This window comes from Geotrypetes seraphini, chromosome 11 (assembly GCF_902459505.1).
Source record: "Geotrypetes seraphini chromosome 11, aGeoSer1.1, whole genome shotgun sequence".
Classification (NCBI taxonomy): Eukaryota; Metazoa; Chordata; class Amphibia; order Gymnophiona; family Dermophiidae; genus Geotrypetes; species Geotrypetes seraphini.
This window is the reverse complement of record NC_047094.1, coordinates 112,538,814-112,560,709: the sequence shown is the minus strand read 5'-3', so window position 1 is coordinate 112,560,709 and position 21,896 is coordinate 112,538,814. Positions and strand designations below refer to the sequence as shown.

The 21,896-nt window shown below is 41.8% G+C and overlaps 1 protein-coding gene across 4 annotated transcripts in view; it reads left to right on the top strand.

Moving 5' to 3' along the window:
* LOC117369305 (translocating chain-associated membrane protein 1-like 1) overlaps positions 1-21,896 on the top strand; it is an 86,423-nt gene that overhangs the window by 18,780 nt on the left and 45,747 nt on the right. For all 4 annotated transcript variants that reach the window (XR_004541118.1, XM_033963702.1, XM_033963701.1 and 1 more), the window contains exons 2-5: positions 287-347; positions 4,818-4,936; positions 18,097-18,213; positions 18,313-18,371. Coding sequence is in view for 3 of the 4 variants with exons in the window: in XM_033963701.1 (XP_033819592.1) it covers positions 287-347; positions 4,818-4,936; positions 18,097-18,213; positions 18,313-18,371 (356 nt within the window). In the remaining variant the exon portion in view is untranslated. The remainder of the gene's footprint in view (positions 1-286; positions 348-4,817; positions 4,937-18,096; positions 18,214-18,312; positions 18,372-21,896) is intronic.

The following is a 21,896-nucleotide window of genomic DNA, read 5'->3' as shown; positions in this document are numbered from 1 at the left end:
AGCGACCAAGATGCTAAAGGGGATGGAACTCCTCTCGTATGAGGAAAGACTGAAAAGGTTAGGGCTCTTTGGCTTGGGAAAGAGACTGCTGAGGGGAGATATAATTGAAGTCTACAAAATCCTGAGTGGAGTAGAACAGGTACAAGTGGATTGATTTTTCACTCCGTCAAAAATTACAAAGACTAGAGGACACTTGATGAAGTTACAGGGAAATATTTTAAAGTAGATATATTTTAAAGGACTACAAAATTAAATAGCTTTAACTAATTGTTTTTTTTAATTTTAGGTCACAGCAAAGTATGCCATTATGTTCATTACTGTGCAGTACAATGTTACCTACATTGATGGTAAGATCATATTCACTGCAATATGTGTATATGGACACACATGTCTTGAATAAATAAAAACTTCTAAAATGTTCTTAAGTTTGAGTTTTTAAATGTGAACCTTAAGTGCTTAAAGTAGCAGCAATAGAATAAAAGGTTAAAGATTATGGGTTTTGAAGCTGTTATTCAACAAGTGTTTTTAAAATGTTTTATCTACAACAGGGGTGTACAACCTTTTGGCTTCCCTGGGCCGCATTGGCCGAAAAAAATGTTTCTGGGGCTGCACAAACGCTGCAGCAAGACAGAGGAGGGAGTCGGCAAGATGGTAAACACCCAGGGGCAGCAGAGTAAAACACTGCATCGCCCTTGACCAGGGCCGAACAAAATACTTCACTGGGCCGCATGCGGCCCTCGGGCTGCAGGTTGGACACTCCTGGTCTACAACAATCTATCTCCATTTCTCTTTCATCTTTCTTCACTGTCCTGTTTGCTTCTCCTCCTCTTGTTTTAGCCTCATTGTCCCATTCCTTCCAGAATCACTACCACACTTCCTTTGACAGAGAGGGGCCATGGGAGAGCATTACATTACATTAGGGACTTCTATTCCGCCTATACCTTGCAGTTCAAGGCAGATTACAAAAGAGGTAACTCGACATTTCCAGTGAAGTTAAGTTTTTTGGGTTTTTTTTTTCGGTTACAAGGGAGGAGAGGTAGCTGGATTAATTCCGGAAGAACTTGCAAATTGGATATTAAATTGACTGTACGTTACTGTGTGATATAACAAATAGATTACAGTTAGAGTGCAAATAAGATTACGTTACATTTCAGGGATCTGAATACTTGGTTGGTGTTTTGGGGAGGAAGAGATTATTTAAGTGGAGGCTTTGGGGGAGAATTTATCTAGGAGGAGGGGGAAGGGTTGGGTTAAGATATCTGGATAAATTTTTTGAAAAGTAGGGTTTTGATTTCTTTTTGAAAAGTTTTGAAGTCGCCCTTTGCCGTCAACAAGTTGGAGATGGAGTGGTTAAGTTTTGCTGCTTGCGTCGCCAGAAGGTTATCAAACATCTTTTTGCGCTGAGTGCCCTTGAGTGGAGGGAAGGCAAAAAGGTTCGGAGTTCTTCTTTGTCTTGAGGTGAGGATCTGGTTTAGGCGGTTGTTTAGAGAGGGGGGAGGTGGAGCCGTTTAATGCTTTGAATAATAGACAGTAGAATTTGAATTGAATTCGTGCTTGCATAGGTAGCCAGTGAAAGTCTAGGAAGGCAGTTGTAATATGATCATATTTTCTCAGGGAGTAGATCAGTCTGAGGGCAGTGTTTTGTATAGTCTGAAGTTGTTTTATCATGTTGGCAGGACAAGATAGATAGAGGGAATTGCAATAGTCCAGTAGACCTAAGACTAGGGATTGGACAATTAGCCTGAATTGTGCTGGGTCAAAGAATTTTATTATTTTATGTAGATTTCTCATAATTAAAAAAGCTTTCTGGGATATTTTATTGATTTGGGACTGCATTGTGCAGCATCTGTCTTTCGTTACTCCTAGGAGTTTGAGTTCGGGCTGTATTGGGTATTTGGTGTTTTTAATTTTTAGTTCTGTAATGGTGGGAGTTTTGGCCTTTTTGAGCAGAAGGAATTTTGTTTTATCTGAGTTTAGTTTCAGTTTGTGGTTTACCATCCATTTTTCCACTGCATCTAGGGTTATTTTCAGTTTTGCTGTAGTGGTGGGCTCTGATGCAGCAGAAGATAGTTTTGGTGGTATAGGGCTACTGGATTCTGCATTTTGAAACTCGTATTCTATTAGCCTCAAATTAGCTATTTCATTGATACATTTTCCAGTGCAATATGGATGGTATGCTGAACCACAGGGTTGTCCATCTGTTCTCACGAGTATACTTCAGAAGATTTCAATTACACCTTTTCAGCTCTTCCTCCATGGTCTCTCCTTCCCTCTTTAGTTCTTCCTTCTGCAGTAGAGCATGAAGTTGTCTTTATGATCGGCTCCAGTTATTTCTTTTTCGGTTTGTTTGTGGCCTTTTATGTGGCCTCAAGGGACTGCTGTGCCTGCTTGGAGAAGAGCAGACATTTAGGGCCTGATTCTGTATAGGACGCCTGTTTTCTCTTACATCCCTTTCAGATTCATTATGCTAGGTGGTCAATCCGGGAGTTGCAGAAATCCAACACTTTTTTGAGCACCTGCTCCACCCCCTTAGCCTGAGAGCTAGAAGACATCCAGTTACAATTTCTGCAAGCAATCCATGCAGAAGTCTTTCCAGTTGCTCTGCTGCTTTTTCTTGTTTTTTCGCTTAAAATTTGCTTTCTCGGCTTAAGTGCCCTGAGACCCCTTTCTGGTGATCTCCTTTCAGACGAAAGGACGTAGTCCTGTGGTGCTGGACTGCTGCTTCACAAAGAAACTTTGGTGGATCTGTGGATCCAGCCTGCTATGTGCCACCCTTCCTAAACTTGGGGTCCATTCCCCTGGGAGTTTGAAGTCCTGATGACCTTGTCACGGGTTTCAAGCGCAGGCTGTATGCATCTGGAGGGAAACCCACCCAGGTTTCAAGGCGCAGGCTGCCTTTACTGCCCCCTACCCCATGGTGAGGATCCGTGGGGGCAGAGGTCATAGTCGGTGTCTGGCTGACTGGAAGTCCAAAGATCTTCATCTCTGGTCATTTGGAAAAGTTTCTGAGGCAGAAAATCCTTTCTCAATTTGGCTGCTGTTAAAAATGCTGATAGACAAGGCAGTGCAGAACTGTGAGAGCATCTCCATTATTTTCTATAGAAACTTCAGGGGGTGGCTGGTTGAACGATTTAAGTCATTTTTCACAGTTTCTGTGGGTAGGGTTCAGGTCACCCACCTCCCCTGACCCCAAATTGCTATTTTTTTATTTTTGGGTTCAGCATACCATCCCTATTGCACTGGAAAAAAAGATTAGGTTCTGGAATATTGTGTTCAATTCTGGAGACCACATTACCAAAAAGATGTGCTGAGAGTTGAGTCGGTGTAACGAATGGCCACCAGAATGGTATCGGGACTCAAAGATCTCCCGTATGAGGAAAGGCTGAATAAATTGCAGCTATACTCGCTCGAGGAACATAGAGAGAGAGGTGACATGATAGATATGTTTAAATATATCATGGGCCGTATCGAGGTGGAAGATGATATCTTCTTTCTTAAAGGGCCCTCAGCCACAAGAGGGCATCCACTGAAAATCAAGGGTGGGAAATTTCATGGCGACACCAGGAAGTATTTCTTCACCGAAAGGGTGGTTGATCATTGGAATGAACTTCCACTTCAGGTGATTGAGGCCAGCAGTGTGCCGGATTTTAAAAAGAAATGGGATACACACGTGGGTTCTCTAAAGAGGTAAAATCAAGGGGGGTGGGTCAGTAGAGTGGGCAGACTTGTTGGGCTATGGCCCTTTTCTGCCGTCATCTTCTATGTTTCTACCTTGATGATATCTTTTCCAGTAGATAGGGATGGTATGCTGAACTCCCCCCCCCCCACCCAGCAATTTATCTGATGTGCCTACTTTGACTCGAGCTTAATGGTCAGCTCCATAGCTAAGAATTTACTGTCAGTCAGACTATTGGATTATGAAGAATATGTTTATAGGATTACAAAGGAGGAATGGTTGAGTGCCATAAATGTTCGGGCTGGCTGTTCTTGCTTAACTTGTATTTTCTTACATTAATTAATCCTCTGAGGCTTGTTAATGTTTTAGCTACATTACTATTTGTTTAGTGATTGTGTAAATTCATCTGAGCAGATCAGTCTCTGGTTTGGGGAAATTTCCGGTACCCCTCCTTCTCCTGTCTTCTTCTGTGGGGCTATTTGGAATGAACTGAAGGGGGAGAAGGAGGAGGAGTTGAAAAGCTGTGATTGCCATCTTTTGCATCCCTATCTACTGGAAAATATATTAATCAAGGTAAGAACCTAATCTCTCTTTCTATAAGAAAACAAGATGTACAAAGATTACAGGTACTGAAGTACAACAGGGAAGACCTAGAGTTATAAAGATATGTGTATATTGGGATAAAAGAACGAACAGATAGGAAATTCTAGTGTACAAATGTCAACTCTTAGCACCCTGCGAAAGTATGTTCTTCATTTTCCTGCGGAATTTTTCGCCTATTTTATATCCCTTCCCATCTTACTTTAGGCTGTACATTGCAAAGATGGTCCTCAGCTAAGGGCTGCATGCCAGAGATTGTTCTGAACCTTTCAATCATGGGTCCTAAATCTGGCCATTAGGCATTGCCTTTATGTGATTACTGGAACTCCTACTCAACAAAGATTGTCTGATTGCTGCTTTGCACAGCATCCCCAGCAGACATAGGGAGAGGAAAACCTTGTCAGAAATCAAACACTGTCCCTCTGTGAGTTATAAGGGTAGCTTGTTCATATATTATCTTATTTATTCATTTAACAGATAATTTTGAATACCTGATTTAAGTTAAATATCTTTATGCTGAAGGGTAATTTTTATCTTTCAGAGAGCCGAAATGAACCTCTCCATTTCTATGCGTATGGCCTCAAAGATGTTGCTACTGTGTTTTTCTACATGCTCATAGCAATTATTCTGCATGCTGTCATCCAGGAATATATTTTAGATGTAAGTTTCATAAATTTTGGCTGAATATGCTCAAAGTTAGATTGACAATGGTTTTTTGCATGTTAAACGTTATTCCCCCCCCCCCTTTACAAAACCACAGAAGCAGTTTTTAGCGCAGGCCAGCAATCTGAATCCTCTGTGCTGCTCCTGATGCTCCTAGGAACTCCGAGTGTTAGGAACAGCACAGAGCAGTGCTGCCCAATTTGCGATTCGAATCGATTCTCCGATTAACTTTGGGTGAATCTATTCAAATTGGTTTGTTTTTTAAGAAAATCGGACTTACTGATTCATCAGCCCCCTTGTTAGAGACCCGTTCGGATGGGGGAAGGATAGAAGAAATAAGGATCTAAAAACAGGAGAGGGAGAGAGATGGTGGACAATAGAATTTAGGGAGGGAAGGAACAGAAAGGAAGAGAAGTTGGACAGAGATACTGGATAGAAGGGTAGTTAGAAAGAGAAAGGGAGAGATGGTGGATCTGGGCAAGAGACCCTGGCAAGCAAGTTATCAGAAGATGTTTGTTACAGAGCCTGGGACCAACATGATTTGAAAAATGACCAGACGACAAAAGGTAAAAAAAAAAAAAAATTATTTTCTGTTTTGTGATTATAATGTCAGATTTGAAATTTGTATCCTGCCAGAGCTGAGCTAGGATTTAACAGAGAGAGGAAAAGTTTTTTTTGTTTGTTTACACCACAGCACCAGTGTGGGTAGGAGAGGGCAAAGAGGGTGAAGAGGCTATAAAATAAACTCACAAGGATGTTTGGAAAAAAACACCCAATTGTGCAGGAAAATCGAATTGAAAAATCGATTCAATAGGCTGAATCGAATCGAAACATTTTTTCCTGAATTGGGCAGCACTAGCACAGAGTATTCAACGTTCCAGCCAGCGCTTGAAACCACTTTTGCAGTTTTGTAAAAAAAAAAAAAAGGGGGGGGTGTATTTGTTGAAATGAGATTGTCTGCATTGTAAATGTAAATGTTCATGGGTGGGTCCGTTTGCTTACCTATAAAAAGAAAGATATTTCTAATCTAATTTGAATTTTTGAATTGCTCTTATCCAAAACAGGTTCGAGGTGATTTACACAGAGGCCTATATATTGCTATGAGGAATTACATGATAATTACAATTTTTAGTACAAAGGGCATAGTAGTCTGGATAGTAGAGTTTCCTGTGCAATAGGAGTGTCATTCTGGACAAGTGGGTTATCCACCCCGGGCCGTGAGCCTCTGCAGAAGGAGTCCACTCTGGATTTTTTTCTCTAACCATCCTACTTCACAGAGAGCTCTCCTGCCATCTACAGTTTTTCCCTTCTACACACGAGCCAGAAGGAGTGTTTCTGTTCTGCTTTTTTTTTTTGTTCTTTGAGTTATTTTCAGTTTTCTTCGGGTTTTCATGCTTGGAGCTTTCCTGTTTCTGGGTCCAGCTCTACCTGCATGTTGAGAAGCAGCAAATGTTGGGCTGCAGCTAACATGTCAATCCCTTGTGGTACCTGTTAGTCAGCCTGCAGAAGCATTTTTGGAGCTCAGGGCTGTTTTCGGTTAGCATGGCTCACCTACTGCTTGGCTAGGGTTTAAGCGCAGGCTGTCAAGCTTCCATAGGAGGCTCAGTGGTGTCTCGCAGGATGTTGGCTATGTTTTCACCTCCCCCCTTTTGGTTGTCATCTGTCTGTCTGCGGGGGTGGGGGGTTCAATCAAGACATGGTCTGACTGGCATCCCAAAGATTCAGCATTGGGGATATGCAGGATCACCGTGTGGATGTGGTCCTCGAGAGTTTTTGAGGTGTTGGCCTTGAGAGTCAAAGTGGCCTCAGCAGCATCCTTTGTGATACACACCTGTCTTTCCATGCTATGTACTCTGGAGTGCAAGGGCAAGGAGCTCGTACCTCAGCTCCTTTTGTTGGAGTGGATTATGTGGCATATGATCTCTGGCATTATTCTTATTCAATCTCTGCATGCAGAATACTCTGGATCAGACAATGGGCTGGAAATTCCACTTCTAAAGCTACTCTCGGTAGACTCCCCTTTTAAGAGACAGCTGTTATTTGGAAAGGATGATCTTCATCCTCCCAGAGCTCATGGAAAACATCCCAGATTGGTTGTATTTGGAATGGCAACTCATTTTTCCTTTACATCTATCTCATCTTCTTAGTATAAAAATGCCTAGAAAATATAAAGAAAATAGATTTTTGATAGATAAATGGAAAACATTACGTTATGTTAGCAATTTATCACCTAATCCAATACATAAATCATTAAATCAATCTATTTGGCTAAACTCCAAGATTAAAATTGGCGGTTTTAAAATTGTATGGAAGCATTGGATTATTGCAGGTATACGAACTTTAAATGATGTTATTTCAAATGTAAACTGCTTGATTTTTCACAGTTGCAACATAAATATGGTTTAAACAAATCACAAAGTTTTAAATGGTTGCAGTTGAAGCAGGCTATTCAGGAGGGGTTCCCTGAATGGAAAAATCTTAATAATCAGTATAGTCTGGAATTCTTGTGCTTTCAGGCAGATTTCTTGGGACACCAAGCCACACAGTGGTATAAATTAATATCTGGATATATAAATAAAAAACCAAGGAATGGTCTTAGAGACATTTGGAGCATTGAGATTAAGAATCAAATTTCTGCATCTCAATGGCCACGAATTTGGTCTTGGAGAATGAGATGTACAGTGTCTGCATCTATGAGACAAACTTGATTCTTTTTGTTACATAGAGCATTTGGGATCTCAGTTAAATTACAAAAGTTGGATAGCTCTAAGTCTAATAGATGTTGGCACTGTAATCTGGAAGCAGGAACTTTAGATCATTTAATATTTTTCTGTCCCTGCATCATTGCCTTTTGGAAATCAGTTTGGTCTCAAATTAATTGTTTATTAGAAAACCATGTAGGATACATGTAGAATTGTATGATACAATTCTATTTGGTACATCTATGAGAATAAAAAGTCAAATTTCATCAAATAATAATATTTCATCAAATAATAATATTTTATTAATAATGACAGGAGTTGCCATTCAGCATATCACCAGAAATTGGAAAGATTACACCAGACTTAATTACACCTTCTGGTGGAATTCGCTGTGCCATATATATAAAATAGAAAGAATAATTGCTATACAAAAAGGGAACTATAATAATTTTAAAAAGATTTGGGGGCAATTGATAGCATATTATAATGATTAGACACCTTTTTACACAAAAAGTATATTATGGTCAAATATATTTTATTGAGCAATCAAGAAAACAACAGAACAATACAATAAGTTCAAAAGCAGCTCAAAAGAGTTTGAAATGTCCCCCACAAGAACCTCCCCCTCCCCAAACCCCAACCAAAACACCCCCCCTTCCCCCCCATTCCCACCCCTGGGTCCTCCTTCCAAATACAAAACAGCAAAGAATCAGAAAAGCAAGTTATACATGAAATGAAACAAAAGGATAAGCACAAACAAGAAGCATCAATTAAGTATTCGGCTACAAGCCAGAGGGGTCAAAGTAGTCCAGAAAGGTTCCCAAGTGGTCAGGAAAAGGCGGCCCTGGCAAGATGACAAATCAGTCACATCTCTTCGCTCCCCCATCAGGAGAGAAATCATACGGCTCCTCCAAAGGGAATAGTCCGGAGCCTCGGCTTCAAGCCATTTCAGCAGGATGCATTTCAGAGCAATCTGGATAGACCACTTGAGGAAAGCTGCAACTCCTTTGGAACGTGGAAAGTAGTGAGGAATAGTCCCAAACAATAGCAAAGGTGATCTGTGAATGGTAACATGCCAAAGATTCTCCACAAAAGCAAAGATAGCAGTCCAAAAAAGCTGTACCTTAGGGCAAGTCCAAAACATGTGTCCCAAGCCTGCTTCCGGAGCCTGGCAATGAAGACAGTCAGCATTTAGACGGAAGTGAGCCAAATAAGCCCTTTTAGGAGAGACATACAAACGAAAAATCAATTTAAAATGTTGCTCCCAAAAGGTAGTATATTTACGAAAAGCAGGAAGGCGGCGGACAGCCTGAAGGAGTATGTCAGAAGGCAAATCAACAGCAAGATCGCCCGACCAAGCATCGCGCAGCTGAGAATGATCAAACAAAGGGCATTCATCTTTCAAGTGGCGATGGTGAAACGTGAGGGGGACCGGTTGTTGGGAACCAATGGTAAAGGCCGTAGACAAAGACTCATGACAGGAGGCCTGCAAGGAGCTAGAAGGCAAGGAAGAAATGTAATGATGGATTTGCATGTAAGCAAAATAGTCAGTAAGGGGGGAGAGCAAATTCTGCTTGCAACTGAGCAAAAGATGAAGGGGGGATGTATAGTTATATTATTGTTTTTTTCAGTATTTTTGAATATAATATGTATAATTGCTTGAATTATATTATTGGTGGAAAGGGAGGGTTGGGGAGGGATTTAAATTTATGTATTTATGTTGATAATTGAAAAGATTTTCAAGTGATCTATATGAATCAATTGATATAATATTGTACACTTGTAAGATGTAAAAATGAATAAAGAATTGGAAAGGATAATCTTATGACTTGTGTAGTAGACCATCGACCCAGACTTTGTCTGATAGCAGACCCAGAACCTCTAGGGGCTCAGGTCACCTTTTTTTTTTTTATAATTCTTTATTCATTTTTAAAACTTTCATCAAGTGTACAACAATCATAATAAACACAATTAATAAGAGCACTTGCATATCTTATCATTATAATCTAAATGTACAAATGTAACCCTCTCCCCACCCTCCCTCAAAGCCCTTCATTCATAATAAGAAACCTATATTTGTATCCCTCCCCCCTCCCAATACTATATGGTGTATAACTAATAGAAAAATGGCATTTAATCATGACAAAAAGACGTTAATGGCTCCCAAATTTTAATAAAATTATTATAATTTCCATTTTGTATCGCTATTGATCTTTCCATTCTATATATGTGACATAATGAATTCCACCAAAAATTAAAATTCAGCCTACTATGATCTTTCCAATGATTAGTAATATGTTGGATGGCAACTCCAGTCATGATCATTAAAAGTTTATTATTACACGATGATATCTGACTCTTTTTTCTCATATACATTCCAAATATCACAGTATCATAAGATAACGCTACATGGTTTTCCAATAAACAATTTATTTGATCCCAGATTGAGTTCCAAAAGGCTAAGATATGGGGACAGTAGAATAAAAGATGATCCAAAGTCCCTACCTCCAATTTACAATGCCAGCACCTATTGGCTCAGGTCACTAATTTTTGTGGCTCCAGCCAATTTCAGCAGTATTCTAGCTCCTCTTCACAAAGATTTTCCCAGAATTACAAACAGAGGTTTTCTGGACGCGGACGCAACCAGTCTTCAGCACCCCTAATCACAATGATGCTAAGTTGGAGGCAGTTTCTCTCAAGATAGGTGGCTGACTCTTGTACTTTCTTCAGGCCTGGGTCCAGATTTTATCTGACCGCTGGGCTCTAGACATTATCCAGTGCAGCTCCAAGAAAGCCTGGAGCGCTAGCTTCCAAGAGCGACCTGGATCTGCTTTCTGGCAAAGTCTTGGGTCGACAGTCTGTTAACAGTAGCAGTAGGGGTACTAACTGAGCTCCTCTGATGCTTCTGTTGGCATTTTGTTAATATTTGATTGTTCTCCATTCATATCTTAGTTGTTGGAGCAGAGCAGATCTGTTGTTGGGGATGTTTTCCCAGACTAACTGTAGATGTCAGTAGAGCGCTCTGTGAAGTAACAGGGTTAGAGAAAAAATTCAGAGTGAATTCCTTCTGCAGAGGCTCACAACCTGGGGGAGATAAACTTATAGTCCAGAATGATACACCTATCTACTGGAAAATATATTAGCGAGATTGAAACTTAATCTCTTTTTATATCCCATACCCGCAAGTAATTGAAGGCATCCAAAGCTTTCTTCACGCTGCCGCCTTGTTCTTGGGCATAGCCCCTTCTCAGTTTTTCTTCTATAAGCAAGTTGAGAAAGTGTCTGTCTTTTTGTTCTGCTCTGCTCCTACCCACCCCACTCCTATTTCAGGCTTTACTACTATTACTTATCAGGCTCTATGAGCCTGACTAAAAGGCAGTCCAAAGAAACAAGCCCCTGAGATATTTTGGGCTTGTAGGATTGATGTATATGAGACCTAATACAGGCAGGCATCTCTCCAGTCTGTGAGTAGACTATTCATTTCAATGAGGAAAATTGGGGAGGTCAGAATGTTGGGGTTACTTTAGTTTTAGGGCTTTCCAGCTCCAGAAACACCTCTGTCAATTTTTTGAATTTTATTTTTGCTCCCCTGGGGACATTTTCAGTGGCAAACCAAGCAGTATATCAAATATAATAAATAAATAAAAAAAATACAAAATTGCTGCCATGGCAGCCATATTGAATGTCCCAGTTTAACTTTAAAATCCTTTTACTGTTCTTTCTTCGTTTTAGTGATCAATGATCTCAACCATTATGTGGACTTGAGAAGGATTAGCTTATGTATTTTCTTTCTAGATATAGATTATGTATTTGTTCTTAGCTAATACTTTCTTTTCTGTACAAGATTAATTCTTGATACTGTATGTTTAAAATTGATTTTTAAAAAATCCTTTTATTGCTCAAAACACCTCAATTTTATTTAAAATCATTCAGATTGGAATCCCCAGCTTGTTTAATGATTATATCATAGATATATCTGGATGAACAGCTAAGGAGCATCCCTGCGCCACATGTCACAAGGCACATAAGAAGAGGGTAGGAGCAATGGGCCTAAGCCCCCTCGGGTTCCTCTAAGAGTTTGGAGTCACAAGAGGCTTGGCTGTTGGGGTCCAGGTCCCTCCTAGATCCTGTATAAGCCAACGCAGCATCGTTGGTGAAACGCAAACGCTGCAGAACTGATGAGAGACCAGGATACAGACCTGCAGAGATCTGGTGCATGGTTTTGATTTTGATTTTGTGAATTTACTGTTTGAAGCTTATCTGAAGTGTAAACAGGCTGGCATGGCACAAGGCCAGACGCAGAGTGGTTGCAAGCCTCAGGGGCCGGTTCCCCCCATGTAGAGTGGCTTCTTCGGACCCAAACATCCAATTGGAGAAGGACTGGGATGATTTAGGGTCTGTTTCCATGCCTTTTAGATTGTGAGCCCGTTCTGGACAGAGAGTGAAGTCTAGTGCCTAATGTATTTAGTTTTGTAAACTGTTTAAATACTCAAGTATAAGCGGTATATCAAATATAATAAATACAATACAATACACACAGAGTTCTCTGGTTTGGAAGATTCAGATCCCTAGCAGGTGCCACTAGCCAAAAGTTTGTGGTAGCACTAGACCAGGGAGAGACCTGATGGTTTGTAAGCCCACATATTTGCTGGAGGTAATTACAGTGTTCCTGCGGGAATTGAAATTAGAACACCCGCAAACATCTACCTCGCAGCATTCCCTACTGACCAGTTCCAAGTCGCAGTTCATATTTTTTCCATCACATCCAGAGATCACTTCAATGCTCATGGAGCATTGGGACTCTCTGGAAGGCCCGGGCCATGACTAAACTGTATCAGATAATACCGCAGTTTTAGCAGCATCTCTGGATTTGACATAAGCTTTCCTATACTGTATATTCCCATCTCTCCAGAGCACTGGAAACTTCTATGCTTTCACATGCTGGAGAGACATTTTCAATTATCAGAGCTGCCTTTCCGGTTGGCCACAGTGCCTCACACTTTTACCAAGGTGATGGTAGTGGCAACAGCCCACCTGTGTAAGTCCGGGTCTCAGATGCAACCATACCTGGATGATTGGCTAATCAGAGCCCCTCGTCCAAAGAGATTTATCACAGGGTGGTGACTCGGGTAATGCAGCTCCTTCAGGAACTGGAGTGAGTAAAGGTTTCCAGAAAAGTAACCTGGTTCTGACTCAAAACCTAGAATACTTAGGAATGTTCTTCAGGACAACGGAAGACCACATTTTTCTTCTGAAACCTCAAACAAAAGCTACGCAAACCGATTTTGCAAATGTTAGCAATGCCAGCCCATATAGCTTGGGCACTACTTGCAAGTCTTGGAGTCTATAGTAGCCACCGTAAAGGTGATTCCTTGGACTAAAGCTCACTTGCTTCCCCTTTAGAATGTTCTGTTACCCTGCTGGGCTCAATTAGCCGATTTACTTCATGTGTGTTACATGGACGGCAGAAGCATGTTGCAGTTTACAATGGTGACTCCAGGGGGACTCGCTTTCCAAGGGAGCTCTTCTCTGCATTCAGACCTGTGATACTCATGATGGACGCCTGCCTGTATGACTGGGGAGGTCACTGCAAGGACCATCCAATTCAGGGCAGGGGGTCTCCCTCGCAGAGGAAATGGTCAATCAACAAGTTGGAAGTAAAAGCCATTCATCCAGCCCTACAAATGTTGGGAAAGATCCTGGAGGGCAATGCAGTCGGGGTCTTTTCAGACAATACCACAGCAGTGGCATATGTAAACAGACGGGGTGCACAAAAAGTGCTCCATTGAGGTTGGAGTCCCAGTTACTGTTCAGATAAGCAGAAAATCACTTATTGGCCTTCATGGCAGGGCAAGTGGCAGGAGTTAGCAATATACAAATGGATTACCTCAGTTGCCAGATCTGGGAGAGTGGTCCCTGTCCCAGAGAGCATTTGACAGCATCGTAAGACACTAGAGACAGCCGACATTCGATCTGGTAGTGTTGGCGGACGAGAAGGCATTTTGGTACTTCAGCCAAGATTTGATCCAGGAAGCGTCAGCATGGACCCCCTGGTACAATCATGGCCCACTGAGAAGCTATTATACATGATCCCCTCTCCCCCGGCAGCCAATGATAGGCCGGGTCATTCAGAGAATTGTGAACTACAAAGGGTGAGTATTTCTCTTGATACCGGACTAGCCCTCTCGCCCCTAGTATTTGGATCTAGTCACACTTCAGTGAGATGAGTGCCTCAAGCTACGACTTCATGCAACTTTTCTATCCCAGGGACTATTTGCTCTGGAGGAATATACTGGGCTTATGGCATGGCTCTTGAGCGCACAGCCATAGAAGAGAGAGGTTATGTGAAGAATGTCATAGCTACACTTCTGAGATCAAAGAAACCATCAACAGTAGCAGCTTATGCAAAAGCTTGGAAGACATTTCAACGCTGGTGCGAAGGATAGGACATTATCTTCTTAGAGCTCCACTGGCTTTTCTTCAGGATGGTCTCCAGAAAGACTTAACGATTGGGTTCCTCAGGGTACATGTTTCAGGTCTCTCATGCTTTAGACATTGAGTGGAGAAGACTTCTCTATTCTCACATCTGAATGTGGCCAGGTTTCTCAAAGGTGCATTATGTTTGCACCCTTCCATGCAACAACCTTTTCCTACATGGAGTCTGAATATTGTGTTGCAGGCTCTTAGCAAAGTCCTGTATAAACCTTTACAACAGTTGTCACAGCTAGATCCTACTGTCAAGATGGTTTTTCTAGTGGCCATCACTTTGACCAAAAGAGCATTGGAGCTTCACGTGCTCTCTTGTAGAGAGCCTTTCCTGAGATTTATGGAGGCTGGAGAGTCTCTGCATAGTTCCATCCTTTACCAAAAGTAGCTTTGCCATTTCATGTTAATCAGGAAGTCCAACTCCTGGCATTCCAGGCTTCCAACAAAAACACACATGATAAGGTTTTAGCATTGCTGGACGATCAGAGTGTTCTTCTCTGATACTTAAGAGGTGACAAACAAATTTTGTCTATCTGATCGTTTGTTTTGACAAATTTGAGCCACCTGGGAAGGGCAGCCTCTAAGGCTACTATCTTCAGGTGGTTCTGCATGGCCATTATTTCTGTATACATTGTTTGTAGTAAACAGCCACAGATTCCACAAGAGGAGTGGCTTCTTCATGGGTGGAGTCCTGGGCAGGGCCACCAGAGGAGATATGTAGAGCAGCTACATGATCCTCACTCCATTCTTTTACTAAGTTGTTTTATAGAATGGATGTGGCAGCACGAAAAGATGGCACTTTTGGGGCAGGTACATCTGCCCCACCCTAGGTTTTGGAGACTGCTTTGTTAGCTCCCTGTCCAGACTACTATACCCTTTGAACCAAAAGGGGAGATTAGGTTCTTACCTTGATAATCTTCTTTCTAGTAGAAAAATTCAGTTTAATATTTACTTGCATGGTCTAGAAGGCAATTTGTTACGTCTCTTTCAGATTCCATACGCTAGGTGTTAAATCCCAACCTGCAGTCTGAGTGTTGCAGAAATCTACATTTTTTCTGAACACATGCTCCACCCTCCCTAGTGTGAGAGACAGTAAACAACCTTAGTTTCAATTTTTGCAAGCAGTCCGAGCAGAAATCTTTTGTTGGTGCTCTAAGAACATAAGAACATAAGCAGTGCCTCCGCCGGGTCAGACCATAGGTCCATCACGCCCAGCAGTCCGCTCCCGCGGCGTCCCAAACAGGTCATGACCTGTCTAAATCACCAGAAGGGGCCCCCATGCCACCTTGGTTTCCTGATGAGTCCTATCTTCCCATCGAAGTCCTAGCCCTCCGGTCTTGCACATGCACGACCTGGTTGGGTTTCTATACTTTCTCAGTATCCCACGATCCCTTTATCCCCCAGGAATCTGTCCAGTCTCTGTTTGAATCCCTGTACCGTACTCTGCCCGATCACTTCCTCCGGTAGCGCATTCCAAGTGTCCACGACCCTTTGGGTGAAGAAAAACTTCCTTGCATTTGTTTTGAACCTATCTCCCTTCAGTTTCTCCGAATGCCCCCTCGTACCTGTTGTCCCCTTCAGCCTGAATAATCTGTCCCTATCCACCCTCTCTATGCCCCTCATGATCTTGAAGGTCTCTATCATATCACCCCTGAGCCTCCTTTTTTCCAGAGAGAAGAGCCCCAGCTTGTCCAACCTCTCGGCGTATGGGCAGTGTTCCAGCCCTCTTACCAGTTTCGTTGCTCTCCTTTGGACTCTCTCAAGTACTGCCATGTCTTTCTTGAGGTACGGCGACCAATATTGAACGCAGTATTCCAGATGAGGACGCACCATCGATCGATACAATGGCATGATGACTTCCCGCGTCCTGGTTGTTATGCCCCTCTTTATGATGCCCAGCATCCTGTTGGCTTTTTTCAAGGCCGCTGCGCATTGTGCAGATGGCTTCAGTGATGCATCCACCAGCACACCCAAGTCTCTCTCAAGACTGCTTTCTCCCAACAATGCCCCCCCCCCACTTCTGTTTATTTTTTCGTTAAAAGTTCACTTAAACTTTGTTCATTTTACTAACTTTAATCAAACGGATGGGAGAGTTGTTTCCTATCAACCATGGAGTCTGAGGCAAAGCCTCGAGCAGAACTCATAGAAGTTCTGACTTCTTGACTTGAAGTTCCACTTATGAAGGAGGCATTTATTTAAAAACTGTGAATCGACACTCTCTATCCCAGTGGCTCCACACAAATTGGACACACTTATAGCATCCAAGAAGTAGATCTCTTTGCTTTCCTCTACAACCACAAACTTCCACTCTCGTGTTCTAGACTCTATACTCCCAATCATTTAGAGTCAGATGCCTTTTTCCTTGACTGGTGGGGCAAGTTTCTTTATGTTTCTCTCAAGTTCCTCTGGTCAGGAAGACTCTACTCAAACTTCGCCAAGAACAGGCTACTATGATTCTCATAGCACCTTGGTGGTCACATCAATTATGGTTCCCTCTCATCCTACAACTCAGTGAACAGGAGTCCATCACACTTCATACCTTTCCAACACTGCTTACACAGACAGAAGGATCTCTCCTTCACCCCAATCTACATTCATTAGCACTCACAGCAAAGTATCTCAGTCCCACCAGTAGATACTTTCGCACTATCTGATCCAGTGTCAGCTATCATTGAAGCTTCTAGAAAACTTTCCACTCAACATTGTTATTTTTTCAAGTGGACTCGCTTCACAGACTGGTGTAACCTTAGTGCAATTAGTGCTTTTCATATTCCATTGGACAAAAAACCATTATCTGTACGTCCATTGGTTTCCAGTTTCATGAAAGGCCTTTACCATGCCAAGTCACCTCTCAAACCACTTCCTATTGCTTGGGACCTTAATGTTGTACTTTCTACTCTAATGAAGCCTCTTTTTGAACCACTCTCACTTACCTCTCAAACATCTCACTTGGAAAGTAGTTTTCCTTGTGGCTATTACATCTGCACTCCAGGTTAGTGAACTTCAAGTGTTTGTGTCAGATCCATCCTATATACCAGTTTTTCTCAAACTTTCTCGAGCCAGGGCACACTAAAGGTAGTAGCCACGGCTTGAAGGACCCAGAAGTGCGTGGATGTCGCTTGATGACATTTTATCTACTGGCGATCCTCTGCAGGCTGCTGTAATTAGCTTTAAAGGTGAGACCAGGAGGCCAGGGGGGAAGCCAGAGGATGCTAGAGAGAAGGGGGAAACATGCAGGCCTTTGGTGATTCAGGCAGCTCTGGTGCTGTACCGCGTAGGGAAGTCAGTTGGCAGGTGCCTCTCTTCCTCAGTGTGCACACACACTTGGGAATCTCAGGAGGCACACTACTTCGACACACAGTTTGAGATATACCATGGTCCTTCACACACGTCCTAAGTTTTCCCAATGGTTGTCTTGGGGTTTTATCTCAACCAGTCCATAGTTCTACCTGTCTTCTTTCCAAGACCACATTCACATCCTGGTGAAGTAGTACTCTACACATTGAACTGTAAACATGCTCCTGCTTGTCCTTGGAGAAAGCAAAGTTACTCACATGTAGCATGTGTTCTCCAAGGATAGCAGGCATATATTCTCACGACCCTCCCATCTCTCCTAGTTGGCTTCTTAGCTTTCTTACTAAATTGCAGGTCCTGCAAGCTGATGTTGGGTGGGAAGGCACCAACACGCACGCAGTATGGAAGGTCTTAGTTTTAAAGTCAGAGTATACTTTTTGGCTGTTATGCTTAGATTCGTAGATGATTGTCACTCACATGAATATATGCCTGCTGTCCTCAGTGAACACCTCCTACAGGTGAGTAACTTTGCTATTCATATCATGTTATTTGTAATTAGTAAATTAAATCAGTAACATAGATGAGTTGCATTCTTTGTTCCTTATGAAATTTAATAAATTGTTTTTTGAAGTGATCTGCTAGTGGTTTATGATTTGCCATATATATTTTTTCCAGAAAATTAATAGACGTCTCCATTTGTCAAAAACAAAACACAGCAAGTTCAATGAATCAGGGCAGCTTGCTTTTTTCTATTTGATTTCATTTGCTTGGGGAACAAGCATTATATCTGCAGTAAGTAATTTATATTTATTTATATTGTGTATTAATAAAAACATCGAAGAGCAGTAATTTCTTAAATGATTTTTTTTTTCTTTTACAATTCTGTTTCAGGAGCCATATACAACAAATCCTACCCTCTTGTGGGAGGATTATCCCCATATTCATATGTTGTAAGTAAGCAAACACTTAACCATATTTATTTATGTATTTTAAAAATTGCCAAGTGATTTGTTAAAAATTTTTCTGATTGATTATTGTACACTTGTTGTAAGATTTGAAAATGAATAAAGAATTAAAAAAAATAATAAAAAAAATTGCTATACCATTTATAACTAAACGGTTAACAGGATATACATACATAATTTTAAAACAGTAAAATAAACATACAAACAAGCCTTAAAAATCATAGCTAAAAAATACTAACATAGCTTTGCTTAAAAACAGTGCTTAAGAGACATAGATAAAAATTAATAGCATGTCATAGACACATAATAATAGCGTATCTGTGGATCATAAATGATTCATTAGGTTTACCAAAAAAAGAAATGTTTTAAAAAAAAGCATCAGCAAACTGTGTTTTAAATAATTTTTTAAACATACCCCTCTCACAACAGTTCCGTATATATCCTACCAGAGAGTTCCAACCAACAAAAGGTCTTTGTACCAGTATCGATCAACCTTGGGTTCATAGTCATCTTCAGTAGAGCCAAGTTCTCAGAACGCAAAGATCTTTTTGGAATATAACTAGATATATTATTTTTAAATAATTCTGGAATATTTCCATACAGAAATTGGAGACAAATCATTAAAACTTTGTACTATATTCTGAAGGTAACTGGTAGCCAGATGCAATTTTTGGATATTGTGTTCTTATCTTTATTTGTGACGGATCATGGGTTTAAATTTTCAGTCTCATTTCAGTATACTGTGTGTAACATGTAGATTATTCAAATTTATTGCACTTAAACTTCAGTTTCTCCATACAATCAATTTCTAAGTTGTAGGTTTCCTGGTTTATTGTATTTAGCAGTTTGCACATGTACACCTAAATTAAGGCTGATAACAACATAATAAACATGATATGCCTATCAGGGTGGGGGCTGGGTCACCAAAAGTTGTCATGACTGTTTATTACCTTTTGCACTGGCACTCTACTGAGAGAGCAGTAGGATGATGGGACAATTCTCCTCCTCCCCTCCTCCCCTTCCCCCCCCCTCTGCTGCCATTCTGTCAGGCCTGCGGCAGCAATTTAAGAAACTTCAGTAATAAGCACTGGGAGCCTTTAAGCTCTTGTTCTCATGTAGGCTGTATTAGAACTACATCTTCTCAGGCTGCTCATATGTTGTGGGAGGGGAGTTTGGGGAGGGGGTGGCGGGACCAGCAGAGCTTTCACAAGCACATGGGCTTGAATTCTCCCCAGTGCTTATTACTGGAACATCTTTTATTACTGCTGCTGGCCTAGCGGCATGGCAGTGGCAGCAGTGGTTTGGGGAGAAAAAGGGTTGGAGTTAAGCCAGGCAGATAAAGAGATAAGAGGTGATGCTGGGTTGGTGGAAGGAAGGGAATAGAATAAAGGCCAGTGCTGGGCTAGAGAGGATGATGCTGGCTGGGCATAGGTGAGGAAAGAGAAGGAACAGTACTGCACTAGGGGTAGGGGAAGATAGAGTGAGTGGGTAGAAGGGAAGGAAAAGAGAAGGAGCAATGCTGTATTTGTATGTATGTATGTATTTATATATAGGCTACTGCTCAAGCCACAATTCTTTATATCTCATTCAAAAAGATTATAAAAGCTGGCGTAGGATCCCCTCCGCAGCTTTCTATCTTTTTTTCTTGAGGGCAGATATCTAAGAGCCATTTCCCTTTTATTTCTTCAAAGGGGAGGGATGGGGAAAGGGGAGGAAAATCTTAAAGGTGATTTTTTTGTGCTGATAAAATCAACTATAGTGCGCCTGAAGAAGCAAAAATCGAAAACTGGTCTGAGGGACATTTGGAGCATTGAGATAAAACATCAAATTACTGCATCTCAATGGCCACGGATTTGGTCTTGGAGGATAAGATGTACAATGTCGGCTTCTATGAGACAAACTTGGTTTTTTCTGTTGCATAGAGCATTCTGGACCCCTGTTCGTTTACAAAAATTGGATAGCTCTAAGTCTAATGGATGTTGATATTGTCATCTTGGGGCAGGGACTCTAGATCATTTATTATTTTATTGTCCATTCACTTTGGCTTTTTGGAAATCGATATGGGGCCAAATAAATTCTTTACTAGAAAATCCGGTGGCTTTATCATATGATTCTATTTTATTTGGAATGTCAATGAGGAAAAACATCAAATTTCTGCAAAAAATAGAAAGAAACATAGAAAGATGATGGCAGAAAAGGGCTATATCCCATCAAGTCTGCCATTAAGTCAGAGTGCTGCTCGACCCACGTAGAGATCCCACGTGGATGTCCCATTTATTCTTAAAGTCGAGCACGCTAGTGGCCTTGATCACCTGCACCGGTAGTTTGTTCCAGTGATCCACCACCCTTTCTGTAAAGAAATACTTCCTGGTGTCACCACCAAATCTCCCTCCTCTGAGTTTGAGCGGGTGCCCTCTTGTGACTGAAGATCACTTAGGAAAGAATATGTCGTTTTCCACCTCGACACGACCTGTGACGTACTTAAATGTCTCAATCATGTCACCCCTCTCCCTGCGCTCCTCCAGAGAGTTGAGCTGCAACTTGCCCAGTCTTTCCTCGTATGAGAGACCCTTGAGTCCGGAGACCATCCTAGTGGCCATTCACTGGACTGACTCAGCTCGAAGTATATCTTTACGGTAATGTGGCCTCCAGAATTGCACACAGTACTCCAGATGAGGTCTCAGCATGGTTCTGTACAGTGGCATTATGACTTCAGGTTTATGGCTGACGAAGCTTCTATTGATACATCCCATCATCCGCCTTGCCCTGGATGAGGCCTTCTCTACTTGTTTGGCAGCCTTCATGTCTGCACTGATGATTACTCCCAAGTCCCGTTCTTCTGAGGTCGTAGCTAGTGTTTCTCCATTCAAGGTGTATGTTCTGCATGGATTTCTGCTGCCGAGATGCATCACCTTACACTTTGCGTTGAAGCCCAGCTGCCATGTTGAGGACCAGTTTTCCAACTTGATCAGATCCTGCGCCATACCATCCGTGAGATCGCTTTCACCTACTGTATTACACAGTTTGGCGTCGTCTGCAAACAGCGCTATTTTTCCCTGAAGCCCTCGGGTCAAGTCCCTTATGAATATGTTAAAAAGGGATGGTCCCAGGACTGAGCCCTGCGGCACTCCGCTAGTCACCTCCGATGTCTTAGAGAGGGTTATTACTTATTATTACAGGTTTAGCCATTCAACAAATTACATGATAATGGAGAACCAGTGGATATTATATACTTGGATTTTCAGAAAGCGTTCGACAAAGTTCCACATGTAAGACTCCTCAGGAAACTGCAGGGCCATGGAATAGAAGGAGATATACTAAGATGGATAGGCAAATGGCTGGAAAACAGAAGGCAGAGAGTGGGCATAAATGGGAAGTTCTCGGACTGGGAAAATGTGACTAGCGGTGTGCCCCAGGGCTCGGTACTTGGGCCCATCTTATTTAATATCTTCATCAATGACCTAGAGCAGGGGTTTCCAATGTCGGTCCTCGAGGGCCGCAATCCAGTCG